The sequence below is a fragment of the Homarus americanus genome, unplaced genomic scaffold, assembly GCF_018991925.1.
Source record: "Homarus americanus isolate GMGI-L3 unplaced genomic scaffold, GMGI_Hamer_2.0 scaffold26351, whole genome shotgun sequence".
NCBI lineage: Eukaryota > Metazoa > Arthropoda > Malacostraca > Decapoda > Nephropidae > Homarus > Homarus americanus.
In genome coordinates, this window is record NW_024724368.1 from 6,805,940 (window position 1) to 6,827,131 (window position 21,192).

Genomic DNA, 21,192 nt, shown 5'->3' on the forward strand with positions numbered 1-21,192 from the left:
TCATTGTTTACATCCTACAGTTTTGAATACATTATAAAGGGGGGGGGGTCTAACTTTGCCTTTATACAGTGATTAAAAAGTCGAGATATTTAAACCTGATTGGCTCTAGTAGCGTCCCATCAGAGGCAACTGTGATCAGCTATTCTATGTTTTAATGTAAAGGAAAGTATGAGTGTCAGTCAACGGCAAACGAACATCCCAGTAACCTCTCTTAACTGTAGTATAAAAACCGAATCGAAGTTTGATCAGGTAAACAGAGTGACCCCCTACACAGACGACATCATAATCACATACTTAGGTGTACAAAAAGTCCCATATACATATCTGATATTATTTAACACAGGTTGAGCTACACTAGTTAAAGGTCTTATCTTGGTGTTTATAATACATCTTGTAGTCTTAGTAATAATAAAGACTTAATATTATATTCTTTCAAATAATCATCAACACAGATTTGCTTGGCTCGTGGTTAATCTACGTGACAATGAAAGGATGGACACTTTATTTTTTGTTCATGTAGCATCTTCTCTACGCCGACTATAGTTGTGATGCACCACTTTGTAAATAAAATGAATTAAAGTGAATTGTAAAAAACTTCAAATAATCCTCAGTCAGGTTTCCTCGACGTAACTTCAGGATAATGACAAGGGGGGTTTATATAAGGCAACGTGTAAATAAGAATTCTCCCTTCATCACTCATTTCATCTCTCCCTTCCCATGTTTCACCTCTCCCATCTTACCTCCTTCACCTCTTTCTCCCTTCCTATATCTCTCCCCTCTCCTGCACACACACACACACACACACACACACACACACACACACACACACACACACACACACACGTATGTAAACTTATAGTGCCAGCCACCATAACAGTAGCACTGACATCAACTAACTCAAGACATCAATGTTGACATCAGTGAATTCATAGTGTCAACCTCCAATGAACCTGGTGTTGACGTCAATGAACTCAACAGTGCTACTTTATATATGACGCCAAAGAGAACCGGATATAACCACAATATAGACTTTTAACCACGACCTTAATATCAACTTATAACCATGTATGGACCTACAGTGCCATTAATACCTCCCAGCACAACCATAGTGACATCTTAAGTGTCACCTTTCATAACCCCATAGTGCCATCCCTCCTAGACACCATATCATACAGTGTCTTAATTCCTACAGTGTCGCCCTCCGTATTATTTGGTCATCGTCCATCACCCCCTATTAATGCCATCTATGCCAGTTTGCTTTCAGTGTCGTCTAAATTATTTCTAAAGTATTATTGACCATAGCAGAATGTTACCTGCCTAGACGTCAATGTACCATCATCTTTGACCCCCCCAAAAGTGTCCCTGATGACCTATAGTAGCACCACCCATGAACCTACAGAGCAGACATGAACCATTTTACTAAGTCAACCTAAGTGTACCTGTCTCCTGGGTTTGAAGGGAGGGTGGGAGGGAGGGGGGCCACAGCTATGGTTGCTGGGTGTTGATAAGTGGTCTGGTTGAGGGGGAGCTGGTTAGACTTAGGGGCGTGGCGATCCCGAGGGAGGGGCTCACACCTGGCCAACAAAAACTCGAGCTAAGTGAGAGTTGCGGTATATAAGAGGGTGAGCCACCAGCACAACACATCTTCCTCACCATGAAGCTCCTGGTGAGTTGTACCTCCTCTAGTGTCTACTGCTCGCTGCCCTCACCTGATATCAACCAATCATCTACAATACAACGATACAAGTCAATAACCTTTAAGGTTACAGGAACGTGATTTCAAAAGATACTTTGCGGCTCATTAGTGATCCATAAATACGGAGCCGTACTGAGGAAATCTGAACACTACTGGATACTCTATATACTATCACTGTGTCATGTTTGTTGAACTGATGATTGGTTGACCATCACCACAGTGACACTGTTTTCTTGTGTAGTAAACTGTCTTAATGGGTTAAGGTTTGGGCACCCCGCCCGTAGCATATACGACTCGTCAGTTACTAAAACTGAAACTAATAAATTATGTCATTATCTAACACTATTGACGGTTGTAGGGATTCAATTTTGATAATCTAAAATACTAAAGTTCATAATCGCGCAGTCATCAAATGTCAGTCGTTGTTTATAATATAGAACACAACGCACAGTGGTGGGACGGCCACACAGCCCCTCGCAGCTCTCACCCGTTTTTTTCCGGGTTGGGCCGGCAGGTGACCCGAGCGAGCATGAGTCATCTCTTACTTGTTTCACATCTCAATGATCACCAAAAATAGTGTGATTTTATGATAATACAAAAACAATATTATTCACTGCATAAATACAATATGTATAATAGATTTCACAGAGTCAGAATACATTAATTCGAGAGCTAATACATTTTATAACTCGATTCAATTGAAGGCGTCACCACACTTTCTAACCAGGTCTAGTCTATAAACTGGATGGGTCTGAAATATAATAATGAAATTCTACATTTAACTTGACTCCATAAAATAATGTTCACTCGTTCAATAAGGTCACTACTAATACACGATGTTCTCTTTTCTATTCTTGTTCTCAATTTGCTTCGGATTTTACATAGAAGGGAGTGCACGGTTAACTAGCTGACTTCCTTTTAATAACTCTTAATTTTACTTTATCGAATTATCATGCAGCTTATGTTCCATTAATAATACAATATAACACAGATCATACCCACTACTGTACCCATCGTGATACAAAGAGAATTTCAGAATTTTAGAATAATTCCTTGTATAATTTAGAATTAGCTTCAATGATGATAAAAGAAACTCTGAAATGACGTTCTGTTATTGTTGTCTTTCTCCCACAAACAGTACAGCACTTATAGTAAATTTAATAAGAATTCCAGTGTTACTTAATGAAGGTCAAGTTCGTTATGTGTAGTTGTCAGTTTATAATCACATGCATTTTGAGGTCTGGGCGATATAGTGAGGAATGATTTGTAAAGTACGACCCGAAAACGTTTAAGATGGGTGGACCAAGGTCGCCAATCCTAAGACCAAGAGATAAAACATTACCTAGCGTCCCTTCGTCAACTTAGAACACACTTTAAGTTTAAGTTCATTTCTCAGTTAGGTTATTATGAAGCATACTGACCCAATGTTAATAACCTATTTTGTAGTGTGTGTGTGTTAGTCGAGATGTCATCAGAGGCAGGTACATGTTGGCATTCTAGCCCCCTTTCTCTTACTTTCTATCACACTTGTCTTGCAACTTTCTCCACATTATATTCTTGCTTTCTTTAATACAACTCTTGCCGGTTTTCTCCTGTATAATATATCAGGACTTATTGATAGCCTCAGTTTATTTATCTTCTTGTTATTGTTATCTATGTCAGTCTTCATCCCGCTACTCTTATGCCTGTTTCTGTGGCACCAAATAATAGGGATTTTATGTTCCACTTTCCTTATTGTAGTATTTAGATAACACACGATAATGCATCAAAATTAATGAATAGAATATATAAAATCCTGGACAGGTTCAGTGACTAATGGTATCCAGCTTAAAAATAAATTGCCATTATTCTAGTACACTGTTAACTCTCACCGTCGCCCCCCCCCCCCTTACAATACAACTCTCATCCCCACCTTGCAATTTAACTACTCAATCTTCCAGCTTACATCTCTCCTTCCATCAACTCACATCTTAGTATCATATGTAAACACAACACCACCTCACCTAGTAAAAATAATATTATTTTTTTATACGGTTTCTCCATGTCCCCATGAGCTGGTGAGAGTCGTGTGGTGTAGGAGATCGATCTGTAGAGCCGGATTCCGTCCCCATTAACCCCTTAACCTAACCTGTAAGGTCCCGACTACTCCTAACGGACATACAGTACATCACATAAACATTAAAGAGGCAAAAATATGAAAAGAGGGAAGATATTGGTTATTGTCCCTGAGATCATAACCCCTATCTCGATTTCTACTCGAGATGAAAAAAAGAAAAAAAGAAAACACGCCATAACTCCAAACGAACGGACAAACCACAAAGGTAGAACTCACAGGTGTGTCTATAATCATTTACTCTACGGAGAATAGAAATAGGTACCGAGTCTTTACAAGGTGAAACATATCAAGAATCTTTATTAGTTTTCTTCCAGTCGAGAAATATAATACGAGGACACAGAGAAAAATGAAAAAATTTAGCAAGTTATTTTTTTTGTTTAAGTGTTAAGGTCTATAGAAACAATGAATAGTGAAACCTGAACACCAGTCGCATTATACGTTTGGAATTTAGTAATAAAAAGTAACACTTGGAATAAAGCCTCAACTGCTTTTGTAGAATAAATTAGCCCACTGGGTAAGATACCGTAACCTTAACCCTTTGAATACTGCAACCTCGTTCTTAAGTTAATGTAAATTGTAGTTAGGAGGATTAAGTTATCGTACTGTCAACCAATCCGTGAGGAACTTGTTCATCTGGTCATCACAAAGAGAAACTTGGGTTCATCAGCCAGGAAATTATTAATCCAAACATCAACAACCTGCCACCCAAGAATAGAACTAACACATCGGTATCGTACCCGTCTTGGCCACTGACAGCTTTAACAACACCGTTTCGGCCAAACAAATGAAAATCAAAATTTTTCCACTCTTGGCTATTTTCCATAAAGTTACATTTTCCCAAGAATTTCCGTGACAGAACCTTGATATTCAATGTATTTATTTTTTCGCTTCAATATACGTTTGTATTTCACTCAGAATTAAAATGAATATTTTTTTTAATCATATCGGTAGTTTTATTTGTACGTGACGTGTCATTGTTTATTACCTCCAGTAGCTAACACACTTGTGGCACAGTTCCTTAAACACTCCCCGAGTCCTACTTTGTTACAGTGTTTGTGGTCTTTTTTTTTCTTTTAGGAAGAACACAATTAAATAACAGTGTTAAATGTTAATCTGATGATTTGCTACCACAGGTACTGGTCTCGTTGCTGGCAACGGCTGTGTCAGCCGCCCCTCAGGGCTACAACGCACCTCAGGGCTACAACGCCCCTCCGATCTACACGCCCGGAGGCCACGGGGGACCCATCAGTGGCTGCCGTAACGGAGAAGTTCTCAACGTGGATGGAACCTGCACCTTACCAAAGGTCACACAGAAGATCTTTGTGTTCACTGCACCTGAGCAGCCTCAAGTCATTCCCCCACCACCCCCTATCCCCCAGCCTGAACTGATCAACAACGTTTTGTTCGTTCGCGTTCCTGAACAGAAACCAGAACCTGAGCCCATCGTTCTGGGCCCTCCTTCTGTCAACAATGTCGTATACGTACTCAACAGACGCCGACCTAACCTGGGCCAGAAGGTCATCGAGGTCCCAGCGCCACCACCCAAGACTCCTGAGGTGTACTTCATTAACTATGATGACGGCGACAACCCACAATTACCCGGTGGTCTTGACCTTCAGACTGCTCTCAACTCCGCTGCAAGTGCCGGAGGGCAAGCCATCGTAGGTGGAGGAGGTGGTGGTGGTGGAATAGTAGTAGGTGGAGCAGGAGGAGGAATTGGTTTGGGAGGAGGATTCTCTGACGGGGCTGGATTTGGTTTCGGAGACAATGGTTTCGGAAACGCTGGCTTTGGGTTCGGTGGTGACTTTAGCGATGAGCATGGCGGTTACTTAAGTGGCGGCGGCAGCGGAGGAAGTGGCATCTTCCTTGGTGGTGCCGGCGGCGGTGGTGGTGGAGGAAGCATCTTCCTTGGCGGCGGCGGAGGCGGCGGCGGTGGTGGTGGTGGTGGCGGCGTCGTGGTCCAGCCCACAGGTTTGTACTCCCCGCCCTAGATGCGCCCTGGCCACCCATGCCTACTCTGTTAACCATCAGGGCCTTAGCCTAGCCCTGCTGACCCTCACTAATACTTGTGATCCAACATTATAGAATATTTATTTTTTTTAAAGGGGATCTGCGCTTGGTGCGATGTCTAGTCAGTCCCAGAATTCCATGTTTAATATTCCTCACTATAAATATATCGTATCTTCTTCTATGTTATCAACCTTTTATTAACCTAAATAGAAAAAAACAATTGTTCAAGCTCATTGTGTATTATAGACGACCTGATAGAAGAAGCACCTGAAGGGAGTCTACCCACATATCTGACTATCATACACCTGAAGGGAGTCTACCCACATATCTGACTATCATACACCTGAAGGGAGTCTACCCACATATCTGACTATCATACACTTGGTCTGGGGAAGAATCCAAATAACACACATCATTACTCATGTGACCCGAGACCTCCGGCAAAACTACACAGTTGGTCCAAATTACAATGACACACATCCTAAACCAAACGCAACCAACCATAACAAATCAAACTAACACACAATGGTCATAAACTATCTGAATTTTACAACACACCTAACCTAACCTAACCAAACCTAACTTAACTTAACCTAACAAGTTACTACTGCAATACACATATACCCGTAACTGCACCACACATTTTAAAACACACACACACACACACACACACACACACACACACACACACCAGACTATTACAGGGTTTTGAATGTAACAGTAATACATCATTTACACATTTACATCTAATATATAAATGTAAATTAACTTGGATGCACAGGAGGATGAGACATAATAGGTAACAGTAATATATCTTCAGTAGGTAGTTTTCTCTTCATTATCACCTGCCTCCATACACAAATGCAAGACACACCTGTACGCAACACACCTGTACACAACACCTGGATATAACACACCTGTACGCAACACACCTGTACACAACACACCTGGACACAACACCTATACACAAAACATCTGGACACAACACACCTGGACACAACACCTATACACAACACATCTGTACACAACACAGCTGGACAGAACACCTATACATAACACACCTGTATGCAACACACCTGGACACAACGCACCTGTACACAACACACCTGTACACAACACCTATACACAACACATCTGTACACAACACACCTGTACACAACACACCTGACACAACACACCTGTACACAACACACCTGTACACAACACACCTGGACACACCTGACACAACACACCTGACACAACACACCTGACACACACCTGTACACACACACCTGACACAACACACCTGTACACAACACACCTGACACAACACACCTGACACAACACACCTGGACACAACACACCACACAATACACCTGGACACAACACACCTGTACACAACACACCTGACACAACACACCTGTACACAAACACACCTGTACACAACACACCTGGACATAACATGAGTAACTACCACACACCTGTACACAACACACCTGGACACAACACACCTGGACATAACATGAGTAACTACCACACACCACACACCTGTACACGACACACCTGGACACGACACACCTGGACACAACACACCTGTACGCCTGCACACAACACACCTGTACACGACACACCTGACACAACATAAGTAACTCCCATAAAACCTGTACACGACACACCTGTACACAACACACCTGCACACGACACACCTATGCACAACACACCTGTACACAACACACCACACGACACACCTGTACACACAACACACCTGTACACAACACACCTGTACACAACACACCTGTACACAACACACCTGTACACAACACACCTGTACACAACACACCTACACAACACACCTGTACACAACACACCTGTACACAACATAAGTAACCCCTATATCAACACACCTGTACACGACACACCTGTACAACACACCTGTACACAACACACCACATACACGACACACCTGTACACAACACATAAAACCTGTACACGACACACTGTACACGACACACCTGTACCTGACACACACGACACACCTGTAAATGACACACACGACACACCTGTACACGACACACCTGTACACGACACACCTGCACACGACACACACCTTACACAACACACCTGTACACAACACACCTGTACACAACACACCTGTACACGACACACACTCCCACCTGACACACCTGTACACGACACACCTGACACGACACACCTGCACACGACACACCCACACGACACACCTATACACAACACACCTGTACACACACACACACAACACACCTGTACACAACACACCTGTACACAACACAACCTGGACACAACACACCTGTACACAACACACCTGGACACAACACACCTGTACACAACACACCTGTACACGACACACCTGTACACGACACACCTGTACACACAACATAAGTAACTCCTATAAAACCTGTACACGACACACCTGTACACGACACACCTATACACACACACACACCTGTACACAACACACTGTACACGACACACCTGTACACGACACACCTGTACACCTGTACACAACATAAGTAACTCCCATAAAACCTGTACACGACACACCTGTACACGACACACCTGTACACGACACACCTGCACACACACACACTATACACAACACACCTGTACACAACACACCTGACACACGAACACACCTGTACACGACACACCTGCACACGACACACCTATACACAACACACCTGACACAACACACCTGTACACAACACACACAACACACCTGGACACAACACACCTGACAAACACCTATGCACAAACACCACACAACACACCAACACACCTGTACACGACACACCTGTACACGACACACCTGCACACGACACACCTGCACACGACACACCTGTACACGACACACCTGCACACGACACACCTGCACACGACACACCTATACACAACACACCTGTACACAACACACCTGTACACAACACACCTGGACACAACACACCTGTACACAACACACCTGTACACGACACACCTGTACACGACACACCTGTACACAACACACCTGTACACGACACACCTGTACACGACACACCTGTACACGACACACCTGGACACAACATGAGTAACTACCACACACATCAATACTACCACACACAAAACTAATCTTCTTGGCTCTACAATGACATAAGCCCTCACTGTAAACCTGAATAAATGTCTGAATGACCTCACTGTAAACCTGAATAAATGTCTGAATGACCTCACTGTAAACCTGAATAAATGTCTGAATGACCTGACTGTAAACCTGAATAAATGTCTGAATGACCTCACTTGAACATCAGTGACATCATATGACCACGCATGACCTACACGAAGATAATGACCCGCCCGGGATCCAATCGACTGTACACCCATGACCTTACATGACCTTGACCTCACATCGACAAGTATCACACACCATACACCACGTGACCCAACTTAACACCAAACGTTGAATCACCTTCCTCCCAAATTGACTTATAATTACCTCATACATCCTGGCTGCACTCACTCACTCACTCACTCACTCACTCTCACACGCACATACTTTCTCTTCCCCACAGCGGCATCAGATAAGGAAAGGTGATCTCGAGGCGTGGTATTACCTAGGTGGAGCTGATAGGTGGGTGAAAGTTACCCTCTCTCACCGCCCGCTCTAAATTATCCAAGGTAGCAGTTAAGACCTGTATACTTGCTGCCACCACCCACCCACCCCTATCACCACCCACCACCCTTCACCCATCCCATCACCCTTCACCCATCCCATCACCAAACATCTCCCCTCCTCCCTCTCTCCACAACACACATCCCTCTCAAGTTCCCATCCGTCTTCCCTCCCACTATCCTTTTCCTCGTTTTCTCCTAACCTTCTGTTACTCATTCTTCTCTTCGTCTGTCACTCATTCTCCTAATCGTCTGTCACTCATTATTCTCTTCGTCTGTCACTCATTCTCCTTATCGTCTGGCACTCATTCTTCTTCCTTTCGTTTGTCACTCATTCTTACAGCTAACATTTCAACCATGACTACAACACGCCAGAATGATACCAAGTTCCCATGAAACATATAACACACTTCACACGTCACTTCACCAACAGACTGACAGACAGACAGACAGAGATATAAAAATACTCTCATTTGATAATTTACCGAAAAATATAGAATGGAAAAGTTGACTCAATGTGCGATAGTTTGTAAAAGAAGCACTGCACATTATAAAGGTACCTATGTTAACACAACCTGTATTCTCGCTATGTGATCAAACAATATGGTAAGTGAATAACGTTGTGGTGAAACTTGTGAACAGTAATGATTTTTTGATGTACAAGGCCCAGCATCCCTGTTTCAAAGTACAGTAACGGCAGTAAGGAGTTACAGGGTTAGAAGTCTCCTTTCCTACAGCTTCCTACTAGACACGTGAGGTAAATGCTCTCTCGACTAGTTTTTCTGGCAAAATACTGATATTGAAGCCAAGTGCAATGATCTCTTGGATATTATATGTTTTTACTACTAAATAAAACACGAGTTGATATACGTATATACGTTAATATACAACATATACGGGTTTATTTACGTATATTAATGTATATAATCATAATACAAACAACATTTGATCATCATTATCATCCAGGCAAATCTGACTTAATTCTGGTATAGTTTGTCTACATTATGATAAACATCTTAAATTAAGCAAAAATTATTAACATACTTGAACTAATTTCCTGAAGTTATTGAGATAAGTTATCCTATTTAGCCGAAGGTGGCGTGTGTGTGTGTGTGTGTGTGTGTGTGTGTGTGTGTGTTTATCAACCCCGGTACAACACTGTGGCTAGAACTGACCCTAAAATACCTCTCATCACAACTTGACTAACGATAAACTTCTCAACCAAATTATATTCAACATAAACAGATAAAATGAATATAAAATACTATGTTAAAAAAAAAGAAGTAATAATGATAATAAAATAAAAGAAATTAATACCGGTTTTACTTTCTAATGGCACAAAAACCTGATTCAGGAGGGGATAGAGGGAGGAACCCCACCACACCACCCCCACCCAACCCCACACCCCCACTCCCCCAGGTTAGCGGTATTCTTGCCCAGTACTGACCACAAGCTGCCCCCCCCCTCTCTCTCTCTCTCTCTCTCTCTCCGTAACACAGGGTGAGATATGGTGGTTTTATCTGTGTTTTTTTAGCATTGTTATCTTATCCATTTTCATTATATAAACAAAACAATATAGTGTTATTTTTTCTGTGGTTCTCTATATCTCCTCTGTCCTTTATCTCTATTTCTCTATTTCTCTTTCTCCTCTTCTAAATCTGCTTTCTCTAGCTTTCTCTTTTATCTCTAACTCGCCCCACCACTTTCATTCTCCCTGGCTTAGAACTTTCTCTCCCACTTACCTAACACACACACAGACACTGTCCCCATCCGTCCACCAAACAATCTCTATCCCTTCTCCAAATTCTCTTTCTCTCACTCTTTCTCCCTCACTTTTCCCTCCTCCCTCACTTTTTCTCCCTCCCTCCCTCACATTTCTCCCTCTCCTCATTTTTCTGCCCTCTCTCCTCACTTTTCTCCCCTCTCCCTCACTCTCACTCTCCTTCTCCCTCAACATTCCCTCTCACTTCTCCCTCCCTCCGTGCCTACTGCCCTAGTACACTTTAGCTCATATTCACCTAAGTTTCACAAAGGGTTACTCAACCTATCACAGTTTATGGCCCGTATATAATAATAATAATAATAATAATAATAATAATAATAATAATAATAATAATAATAATAATAATAATAATAATAATAACGGTTTATTAAAAGAGCTTGGCAGCCAGAAGGCTGAAAATATACAGTTACATATTTGGGGAATGGGTTACGAATTACAAATAATATACAAGTAACATAAGTGATACAAATAAGATATATGATAACTAGATGGGGAAAAGCTCAAACTACAGGGCATTTCAACATAGTGACTGTGCAAGAAGTAGTATTTACTGGAGTGAATACACTGGTTTATTGCAAGTTATTGATAATTTTACAATGGTTGGGACTGGGCTGTTCTTATAGCGATCAGTTCGTGCACGTATGGGCTGGATGCGGTTGTGGTGTCGAACAGCAATTCTCGGGCTAGGGATCTCAGGCGGTAGTAGGAGCCGGTGTCGAGGATGGTGTAGAAGCTTCTACCAAATTTGCAGACGAGGTCGTGGTGATGGTCAGTGAGAGTCGAAAGGGTCAGTGTGTTGAGCGCCTCTTGATATGTGGAGTAGGAAGGGGAGAGAATAATCTTGCATGCCCCCTTTTGCACTTTTTCTAGGTGCTTAAGTTGTGTGGCATTTAGGAGGAAGACCAGGTAGGGAGGCATAGGTGAGCTTGGGAAGTATGAATGTTGTGTAAACACTGAGGAGCTCGGGTGCAGGAAGTCCGAGGGACTTGAGTCGGCGGAGGAGGTGGAGACGGAAACTGGAGGATTTGACAACTTCACTGACGTGTGGTTTCCAATTTAGTTTGTTGTCTATGGTGACGCCGAGGAGCTTCGTGGAATCTACAACCTGGAGTGTGTTCGGACCTAAAGTAATGGAAGGAGGTGGGACAAGCTTTCCTGCTCTCTCTCTCTCCCTATTTACTTTCTCTTGAACACTACTACTTCTTCTAACGTGCTTCTGTTCATCCTCCTCCTCTCTCCCTCTGTTTCTCCCTCCTCCCTCATAGCCTTTCCTTCCTCCTCCTCCTCCATATTCCTTCCTTCTTTGTATAATACAAGTGTTCCCTATAATGGAGTCCTGGATAATTTAAGAGTTCCCTATAACGGGGTCTTCGATAATTCAAGAGTTCCCTACAACTTACAACGGGGTCTTCGATAAATCAAGGGTTCTCTACAACGGGATTTTTGATAATTCGAGGGTTCTCTACAACGGGGTCTTAAATAATTCATGGGTTCACTCTAACGGGTTCATGGATTCCCACCTCACTCGTAATTAATTAACTTTTCACAATAATTTTCATCTTGCAAAAAAGTTCCAGTTCGAGTTTTTCTTCTCAACCTCGGTAAATATGGCTGAGAAATACCACAGAATTATGCTCAGTAGGGCTTTTGAATTCTCTGACGCGTACTAATCTTTTCGGGTCACCTCAAGATTAGACACCCCAGCTTATTTCACCTCAAGATTAACCTAAGCTAACCCCACAAGATAACGTTAGGGTGGTTAATTAGGTGAAATAAACAAGGGGTGTCTAATCTTCAGGTAATATATCGTTTCTGCAAGATAACGAGCGTGAGAATTCTTTGTGGAGACTCAATTGAGACTGTATGGAGACTGTAAGGAATGTACCGTAGATAGAGGAGTCTTATATCTCCCAGGCAGAGGAAGATTCAATCTGTAGATCTCTCATTACATTACACGATCATACAGCGAGAACAAGCTTTAATATCTAAATAATACAGTGTCTTCTAGGCTACATAATATCTCTGGCAATACGGCTCTTACTTCACTCAAGTGTGGCCATTTATGTAGTAGGTAAGTACCGTCTATTACCTGTCTCTCCGACGAGTGTCAAACCAGGTGTATGTAATTGGTCACCTGTATGTCAAGTGTCCAGCTGTACGCAATATGGCCACCTGTATGTAAGTGGCCACCTGTATGTAACGTGGCCACCTGTATGCAACATGGCCGCCTGTATGCAACATGGCCGCCTGTATGCAACATGGCCGCCTGTATGTAACGTGGCCGCCTGTATGTAACGTGGCCACCTGTATGTAGGTGGCCACCTGTATGCAACATGGCCGCCACCTATGCACCTGACATATACCGAGTCCTTATAACCGCTTCACTTCTCCAAAATACCTGCCAAGTGTCTACCTGTATATACCTGCCAAGTGTCTACCTGTATATACCTGCCAAGTGTCTACCTGTATATACCTACCAAGTGTCGACCCGTATATACCTGCCAAGTGACTACCTGTAATATACCTGCCAAGTGACTACCTGTAATATACCTGCCACATGCTTTACTTGACACACAATACAGTACTCACCCTCCTCATCTCTGTACACCAACAGTCTTACCTTATTGCTAATTCTATAATACACTAAGCAAGTTCTATTTATCAATGACAAATTATAAACAAAGCTGGTGGTTCAATCTAGTGGTTAAGAACAACTAGATTTACAAATACTGTAAATCAATTCCATAACCCTAAGAGAATGTAAGGTATTCGTACTAGACCAGACGACAGCAATCATGTGTATAATTACTGTTGGTGTGTAATTACTCAGAATTAGTGACATGTATGGTCGAGTGTGTCCGTGTTGATGACTCCCGAATCATCTTCATGTGGTGTGGATCTCTGCCTTGGATGTACAAGTTTGAATTAAGTAAAAAAAACACCTTAAAGACTTCCCCTTCTCCTACCGGGTGAAGGTCGCCTGGAGTGAACCCTGGATGATGCGTCACAAAAACAGCCTACACTTGTGGCCTTATAAAAATAGTCACATCACGGTAGAGAGATTCAACATCTTATTAAACAGAAAGTAAAATCACTGTCGAACTGGCCAGGTGAGGGATTGCCTACGGTCAAGTAAAAGTAGCAGGAAAATGTCAGAGAGGTGACCGGCACGTACTACCTAGATGCCGTGTCACCTCCCTCCTGCTCCGTGGAACACCATTATACTCCACCAACACACTCCCCGGCGTCCACCAATAGTCTTCATTACCATAATGACAACATCAGCGTAGAAAATATATATAGTTATGAAGAGAAAAATGAGTGAGAACCTACGGCAAGCAGTGTGTGTGTGTGTGTGTGTGTGTTGTGTGTGTGTGTGTATGTGTGTGCTAAACACGGTTTACAATTAGTCCATAAATAGAGACAAACAGCACATGGATCACCACAATAATAAATTTTAATGAATAGCGTCATTACTAACCTAACTTAATGTTGATAATGTTTAGTTATGTTATTTGGTAAGAAACATGAGTTGCGTTTTAAGGTTTAATAAGACTATTGTCATTGTTTACTGTGATGTGTACCAGCAATAGGCTTGTCCTGCAGGGAGCCGAGTCTTATGATGAACAATACGACCAACACTTGATAGAACATTTTAGAACATTTTGCTTATTCCATCACGATAACTTCTGAACAGTCAATCTCCACCATGAAGCAAACTGAATGAGACGATGGCGACCTTCTGAACAGACTACAGGAGGGAGGAGACCGCATCACATCGCTGACATGTAAAGTACAACCTTCAGTAGTTAAGTTTGTGACCAACATTAGAACAAACGTAAAAGGGATAAGACGAGGATAGAAAAAAAAAACCATCCCTTCATCCAAAAATGGCCAAGAGGTCTGAGGTTAACCTGCCAAACCCTCCACTGGGACAAATTAACTAGTAGCGACAAGGAACAGCCTGGGTGATGATTTTACAGCATTTTGGAGATAAGACTTCACTTTGATATCACTGAAGTATGACAAGCACAACCAGAGAGAAGAGAATCCATTTTAAAAGATTGTATTTTGTTTTTCATCCAGCTGAGGCGGTATATAAACTCTCTAAGGTGAATCATGCCTCGTGTGTCAATTACCTGAAGATTAGGCACCCTAGCTTATTGCATCTGATGATTAAACACCCTAATGCTAACCTAACCTAACTAGACTTTTTTAAATACAATATCAGTGTAATTGTTTTTAAGTCATCGTACTCAAGGGGTTAGCTATCCTCTACTCCACGAACTAATTCACTGTATTCAGAGGTGACAATACAACTGACTATAACCACTTCGTTAACAGATAGCTAGTTATTTATTCATTAATATTGCCATTTAAGTTCACATTAGTTCAGCATGTATACAGGGGCAGTGCAAACATTTAGTATTTTTTCATAATTATTTACAAAGATATCAATAAGTAAGTAGCTTTCATTTTTAAGTAGTTCGTTGTAAGCTTCCCATTATTGGTAAGGTGTGTATTTACTTTAGATCGTGTGACAGCGAAAACTATCACATCTACCACGGTTTCCCCTGAAGAGGGCAGAAAGCATGACCACTGACCGAACTCATTTAAGAAAACGTTCTTTAAAAAAAAAATACGTTATCTACAAGGACTCAATTGTCTACGTACATTATAATATTAACTTGAAATATGATTACTTACACGTGTACTAATATTTGGTAACTTGTACTACAAAATATACAACAATATGTGATGGTTATAAGTGTGTATAGCGTGGAGGTGTGATAGGGTTGGCGAACACCACCACAAAGGTCACACCGTCCCCTGACCCTCGGCAGCGTCAGTAGCAGGTACCAAACAATTTGTCTATTCTACGATCCCATCTGTCTCTAGCATATGAAAGGAAAAGTAAAAGAAGGAAAAAAAGGACACGACTTCCAAACACTTACTAATGGCAAGGGCTCCAGCTATCCTTGCTCGACTCGACTTGTTATTTATCATTGTTTATAGCCCTGTAACTCGCTACGTAGGCGCTGAACCCATAAGAACTTTAGATGATGATTTTATCGATTAAATGAGTTAATGATTCACACAAATTCCCGTCTCTTGCTACTATTGGTGGACAATGGTAGGCCCTGACCAACCTCTCTCTCTCTCTCTCTCTCTCTCTCTCTCTCTCTCTCTCTCTGGTCAACAATACAGCGAGACTACAGGAGATATAGATGGACAGAGTAGATATGTATTAAACAATTACAAACTTGCAACACCAACCTACCCTAAAATGATCGTAAATCACCTAACCTGACCATTAGGATTGACACATATTAAGGACTGGGCTCCAATCTAAAAGGTTAAGTTAGGTTAGGGCTTATTAGGACTGGAGCCGGTCGTCCATTAAGATCTCACCTGTCCTGTCACCCACGAGACTGATAACCCTGTAAGGTAAACAAACAGATTGGTCAGCGAGGTCAATCCTACATCACGACCACCAAACATCAGGAGGTCACATTTCAGGTGGTTAAAAGTGTCTCAATACTTGTACTATTATTCTTGACGTCTAAGTGTGTGTGTAAGGAATATGTTTAGCATGCCAATTATCCCTTAATGACCCTTAAAAAAACACGCACAAAATCAGAAACACTTGGATATGTTTACGGTATGAAATCTCAAAGTTAACATGACATAGATTTTCGGACCAATAGACGCATTATAAATATTCTCTTTCCTCATCACCACGAACACATACCTTCTGCTATTTCCCCTCCATGACACACGACCTCTATATTTACTGAACCATAAACTAACACTGGGGCAGACTACAGTAACTACATCTTTGAACCTCGACCTACAGTACAAGACAGAGGCGTAATTTACAACGTTGGGATATCGTGTCAGGGGTGGATAGGGTCACAATGACACTACATAGGTATACCACGAAGGAGAAAGGTGGATGGGTAACAATGGTGGTGGATAGGTAGTAATGGTGGTGGATAGGTAGTAATGGTGGTGGATAGGTAGTAGTGGTGGTGGATAGGTAGTAATGGTGGTGGATAGGTAGTAGTGGTGGTGGATAGGTAGTAGTGGGCCCAATTTTACCCATTAATATCTTATACTACCATTATGCCTTATACTCTCTATTGATATAAAGTTAAATGTGTAACAGAGACCTTGTGTGTTGTGAAAGAAACTTAACTACCCAATACATTTCTTTCTGATTCCTGTGGCCTCATTTAGTTTTCCTCTAGAAATTCTCCTCACCTTCAAGCAACCTATTATATTCAAGGACTCGAGATTCAATGTCATCTGATCCATCCTACGGGTCTAATTTAAACAATATTCAGTTTATCGATAATTTCACAAAAGACAGATAATAATATTTAACATCTCCTCACCGTGTGAACATGTGACGATTTCATAACAGCAGAAAAATTGTTGTTTAGCTATAATATAAAGGACCATTGAAAAAGAATGCCCGTATTATAACAGAATACAGACCACCCTGGCCCAGGTCATCGACCCACAACGGGACCTGGGGAGGAGGGGGGGGGGGGAAATAGAGTAAAATGAAATTAAAAATAGAAGAGAAAAAAAATATTAATCTACACCACGAAAATGCCGGAAAACCAGCTTTTTGAAGCGAGACAGATTATATGAGTATGGAAACACAGAACTCGGCAGAGTATTCCACAGTTTGGCTGTGTGAGGAAAGAAGGATTTACTATAACGGGTTATTCTAGTGTGACCGATATCCACAGAGAAACTGTGGGCACCACGGACAAGACGAGTGTTACGAGCCCAGAGCCTTGCGAGCGGTACACAGGATGCCAAATCCACCGAACATTGCCCGTTAAAGTACCTGTAAAAGAGAAAGAGTGAAGCAACATTGCGGCGAAGAGAAAGGGAAGAAAGATTATCTACTAAAGGAGGAGAGTTAATAAGACGAAATGCCTTTGATTCCACTCTATCTAACAGTTGGACAGAAGAAGAGCCACCCCAGATATGAGAGCAGTACTCCAAGTTAGGACGAATGAATCCCTTAAAAACTAGAAGCAACTGCTTTGGAGTGAAGTAGCTACGGCATCTGTACAGCATTCCCAGCTTTCGGGAGGCAGCTTTAGCAATGTCGTGGATGTGTGGCTTCCATGACATATTAGAGGAAATGAGGAGTCCTAGCATACATATTTATAATTTGGCAGAATGGTTGGGCTTTGAAATGTGATTGGTGTTGGAGATCTTCTAATTTAATGAGATTCTCTGGTAATTAAAGGATAAATGATCGTGGAATATTAAATTGAAAAAGGTCATTAGTTAGTTGAGGAAGATTGGAGCTCATTTGTTAGTTAAAGAAGGTCAAAGGTCATTAACACACACATAATAATAAAACAGTAGCTCCCTCAATTAAGGTCTAATACCCCATCTGGCCTCACCTCTAATATTTCTCACTTACTCTCGAGATAAAGAGTTGTGAAATATGCACCGGCAAATGATATTGAAAATTGAGGTAATATTATAAAAGATTTGTAACATTTATCGTTTATTTCGTTAGTTTTATTGATCATGGCGGTACAAAATACATTTAATAATTACAGGTAAAGACATTAAGGTTAGGTTAAGTTAGGTTAGGTTAGGTTAGGTTAGGTTAGGTTCAAGGTATCAGTTTCCAGAATGTTAAATAAGTTGATAAAGTTTACATATTATTAAAAAGTAAATAAATAAATAAATATATTGCGGACGAAATTCGAGTAAATCCGAATTATCCTTATTTAACGAGAATTTAATGTTACAATGCTCAGTGTAAATAATACGAAAAAAAAGAATAAACTGGCAAGACTTATTTATTTTATATATAAATGAATATAAACATAGTCAACACATATACAATCATACACAATGGGGAAAAATAGTGGCAACTTATTTAGGAATTAATGTATAGAAAATAATCTGTAAAAAAAAAATTAAAAAATTAAAAAACTGAAAAGGTGACATTTTGATTTTTTTTTTTACATCTATTTTGCTGTTTTTTTCTCACACGTCTCATATACACAATTCTACACCTTATCAGTACGAGACCTGAACATCAGTCATCATTATTTTCACTCTTATCATTAACATTCTATTTGTGAGGTTCGTTAACGCAATATACGTCACACGATACCGCCATTAGTGTCATGGCTGTTGCAAATAGTCGTGTCCTCTCACAAATCACTTTTTTCCTTAATAAATATTTGATTAGACTAAACTATTCATACCAAGTTAATTATCATTGAATTTTTTTTTTTAGTTACTGTTGAACTAAATTCTTATTATTTTAAGTATTAAATTACTGTGGAAATTAAGTAATATTAAAAGTTGCTTCACGATCCTGCCGGCAATTGAAGCGTCTTGTTTACATCGTCTCTCCCACACAGTCTACGGGTTCCCCCAGCACTACATGACACAGGAGCCGGTTAGTTTCTCCTCTCCAGAGTCCGTCCCACAACAACAGAACGTGCGATTTCACTTTCACTCCAATGATCTCATAGTGTGGATAAGTCGTCATTCTGTGCCACTTTTAAAAACTTGTATAAATAAATACCTTGATAAGAGACAGGACACGTAAATTTCTTGGTAGGTTTTAAAAGATATTGTACATATATGCATTGAAGTCACCTTTTTACACAGAGATGTACATATACTGCAATATAATATCATCCAGTTTTTCTGCTAAGTATTAAAGTGTATGAGATTTCATCATACATTGAGTAATGTATTAATATCATACCTTTGACTTTATACGTCCTGGATGTAGGTTTGTGTAGCCGCAGCTAATATGTCTAAATCCCGTAGAGTTTTTCTGGGGTCACCTGAGTTACAAGTAATATGGTAAAAGGCCACTGAGACAAACTATCCTTGTATTATCATTTGTTCGAGTCTGGCCTTAATATAAACTTAACCAATTTTCTATACTGCATATATTATAGTGTAGCCTTCAACACCAGTTTTCTTTATTACATTATTATTGAATTTCTACATACAGGTATACGATTATTATATTTCCATTGTGTATTAACAGTAAAATAATTTATTTACGCCAGAGAAGAAACGTAATAAGAATCAAAGCTATCAACTGAACAAACTGAAATATCAATCACAAGTTATTTTATATTAAATAATTATTTTCATTCTGAGAGGATATGAAAAACGAATATGTTAAGAAGTTCATTATAGTCATTTTATCTTTAAATTCATTATAACAACAAAAAGTTTAGTTATCATCATCAAACTTATTTTAAATTTTATTTGTTTTTAATCTACACGTTAGTCCCTGAGTAATGTTACAAGTACGATGCGTATGTACCGATAACACGAGACCATTATTTTTTAAATAGGAAACTAACTACAGCATTAACAACTACATTAAACTACAAACAACATTATTTTCACCACAACAATGATCCTTTTATATAGACTGTATACGGTAACTAATAAAACAATATGTATTTATTTCAACTAATGCAATAGAACTTTATATGGTCGCCCCACTCATAACCACGTCAAGGAACCCAGATAATAATTCCAAGACGAGATTCCCAACGTCTTGTACAATACGATCAGCGTCCCTTTTGAGAGTAAGTATCCACCTAATTTATTTATGTTGAAGTACGGAAATCACCTCCTTAACTACCGTATGCACTTTATATAACTACCCTATACACATTTCTATGTACAAGTTACGGGACACAAATGTACAGTCTTTGGTGATGTTCTGGGCGTTAATAATGTATTTTTTCCCGTCATTTTGGTTCCATTAATTTAAAAAAACAATTAGGTCCATTCTAGTAGGTTCATTAACTCCCAAGATAGAAAATTAGTGCTAAATTTTGGAATGAAACTGAGGGCTGATTTTTGGTTGGTATATTTAGATGATGTTTTATGTTTTAGCTT

General features: G+C 40.5%; 1 protein-coding gene across 1 annotated transcript; it reads left to right on the top strand.

The window, feature by feature from the left end:
- Positions 1-1,565: 1,565 nt before the first annotated feature.
- LOC121864236 (guanyl-specific ribonuclease pgl-1-like) lies at positions 1,566-6,008 on the top strand. The gene is made up of 2 exons (XM_042363282.1): positions 1,566-1,666; positions 4,946-6,008. Exons 1-2 carry the CDS (start codon positions 1,655-1,657, stop codon positions 5,801-5,803), a joined length of 870 nt encoding a protein of 289 aa, XP_042219216.1. The 5' UTR covers positions 1,566-1,654; the 3' UTR covers positions 5,804-6,008.
- Positions 6,009-21,192: the final 15,184 nt, after the last annotated feature.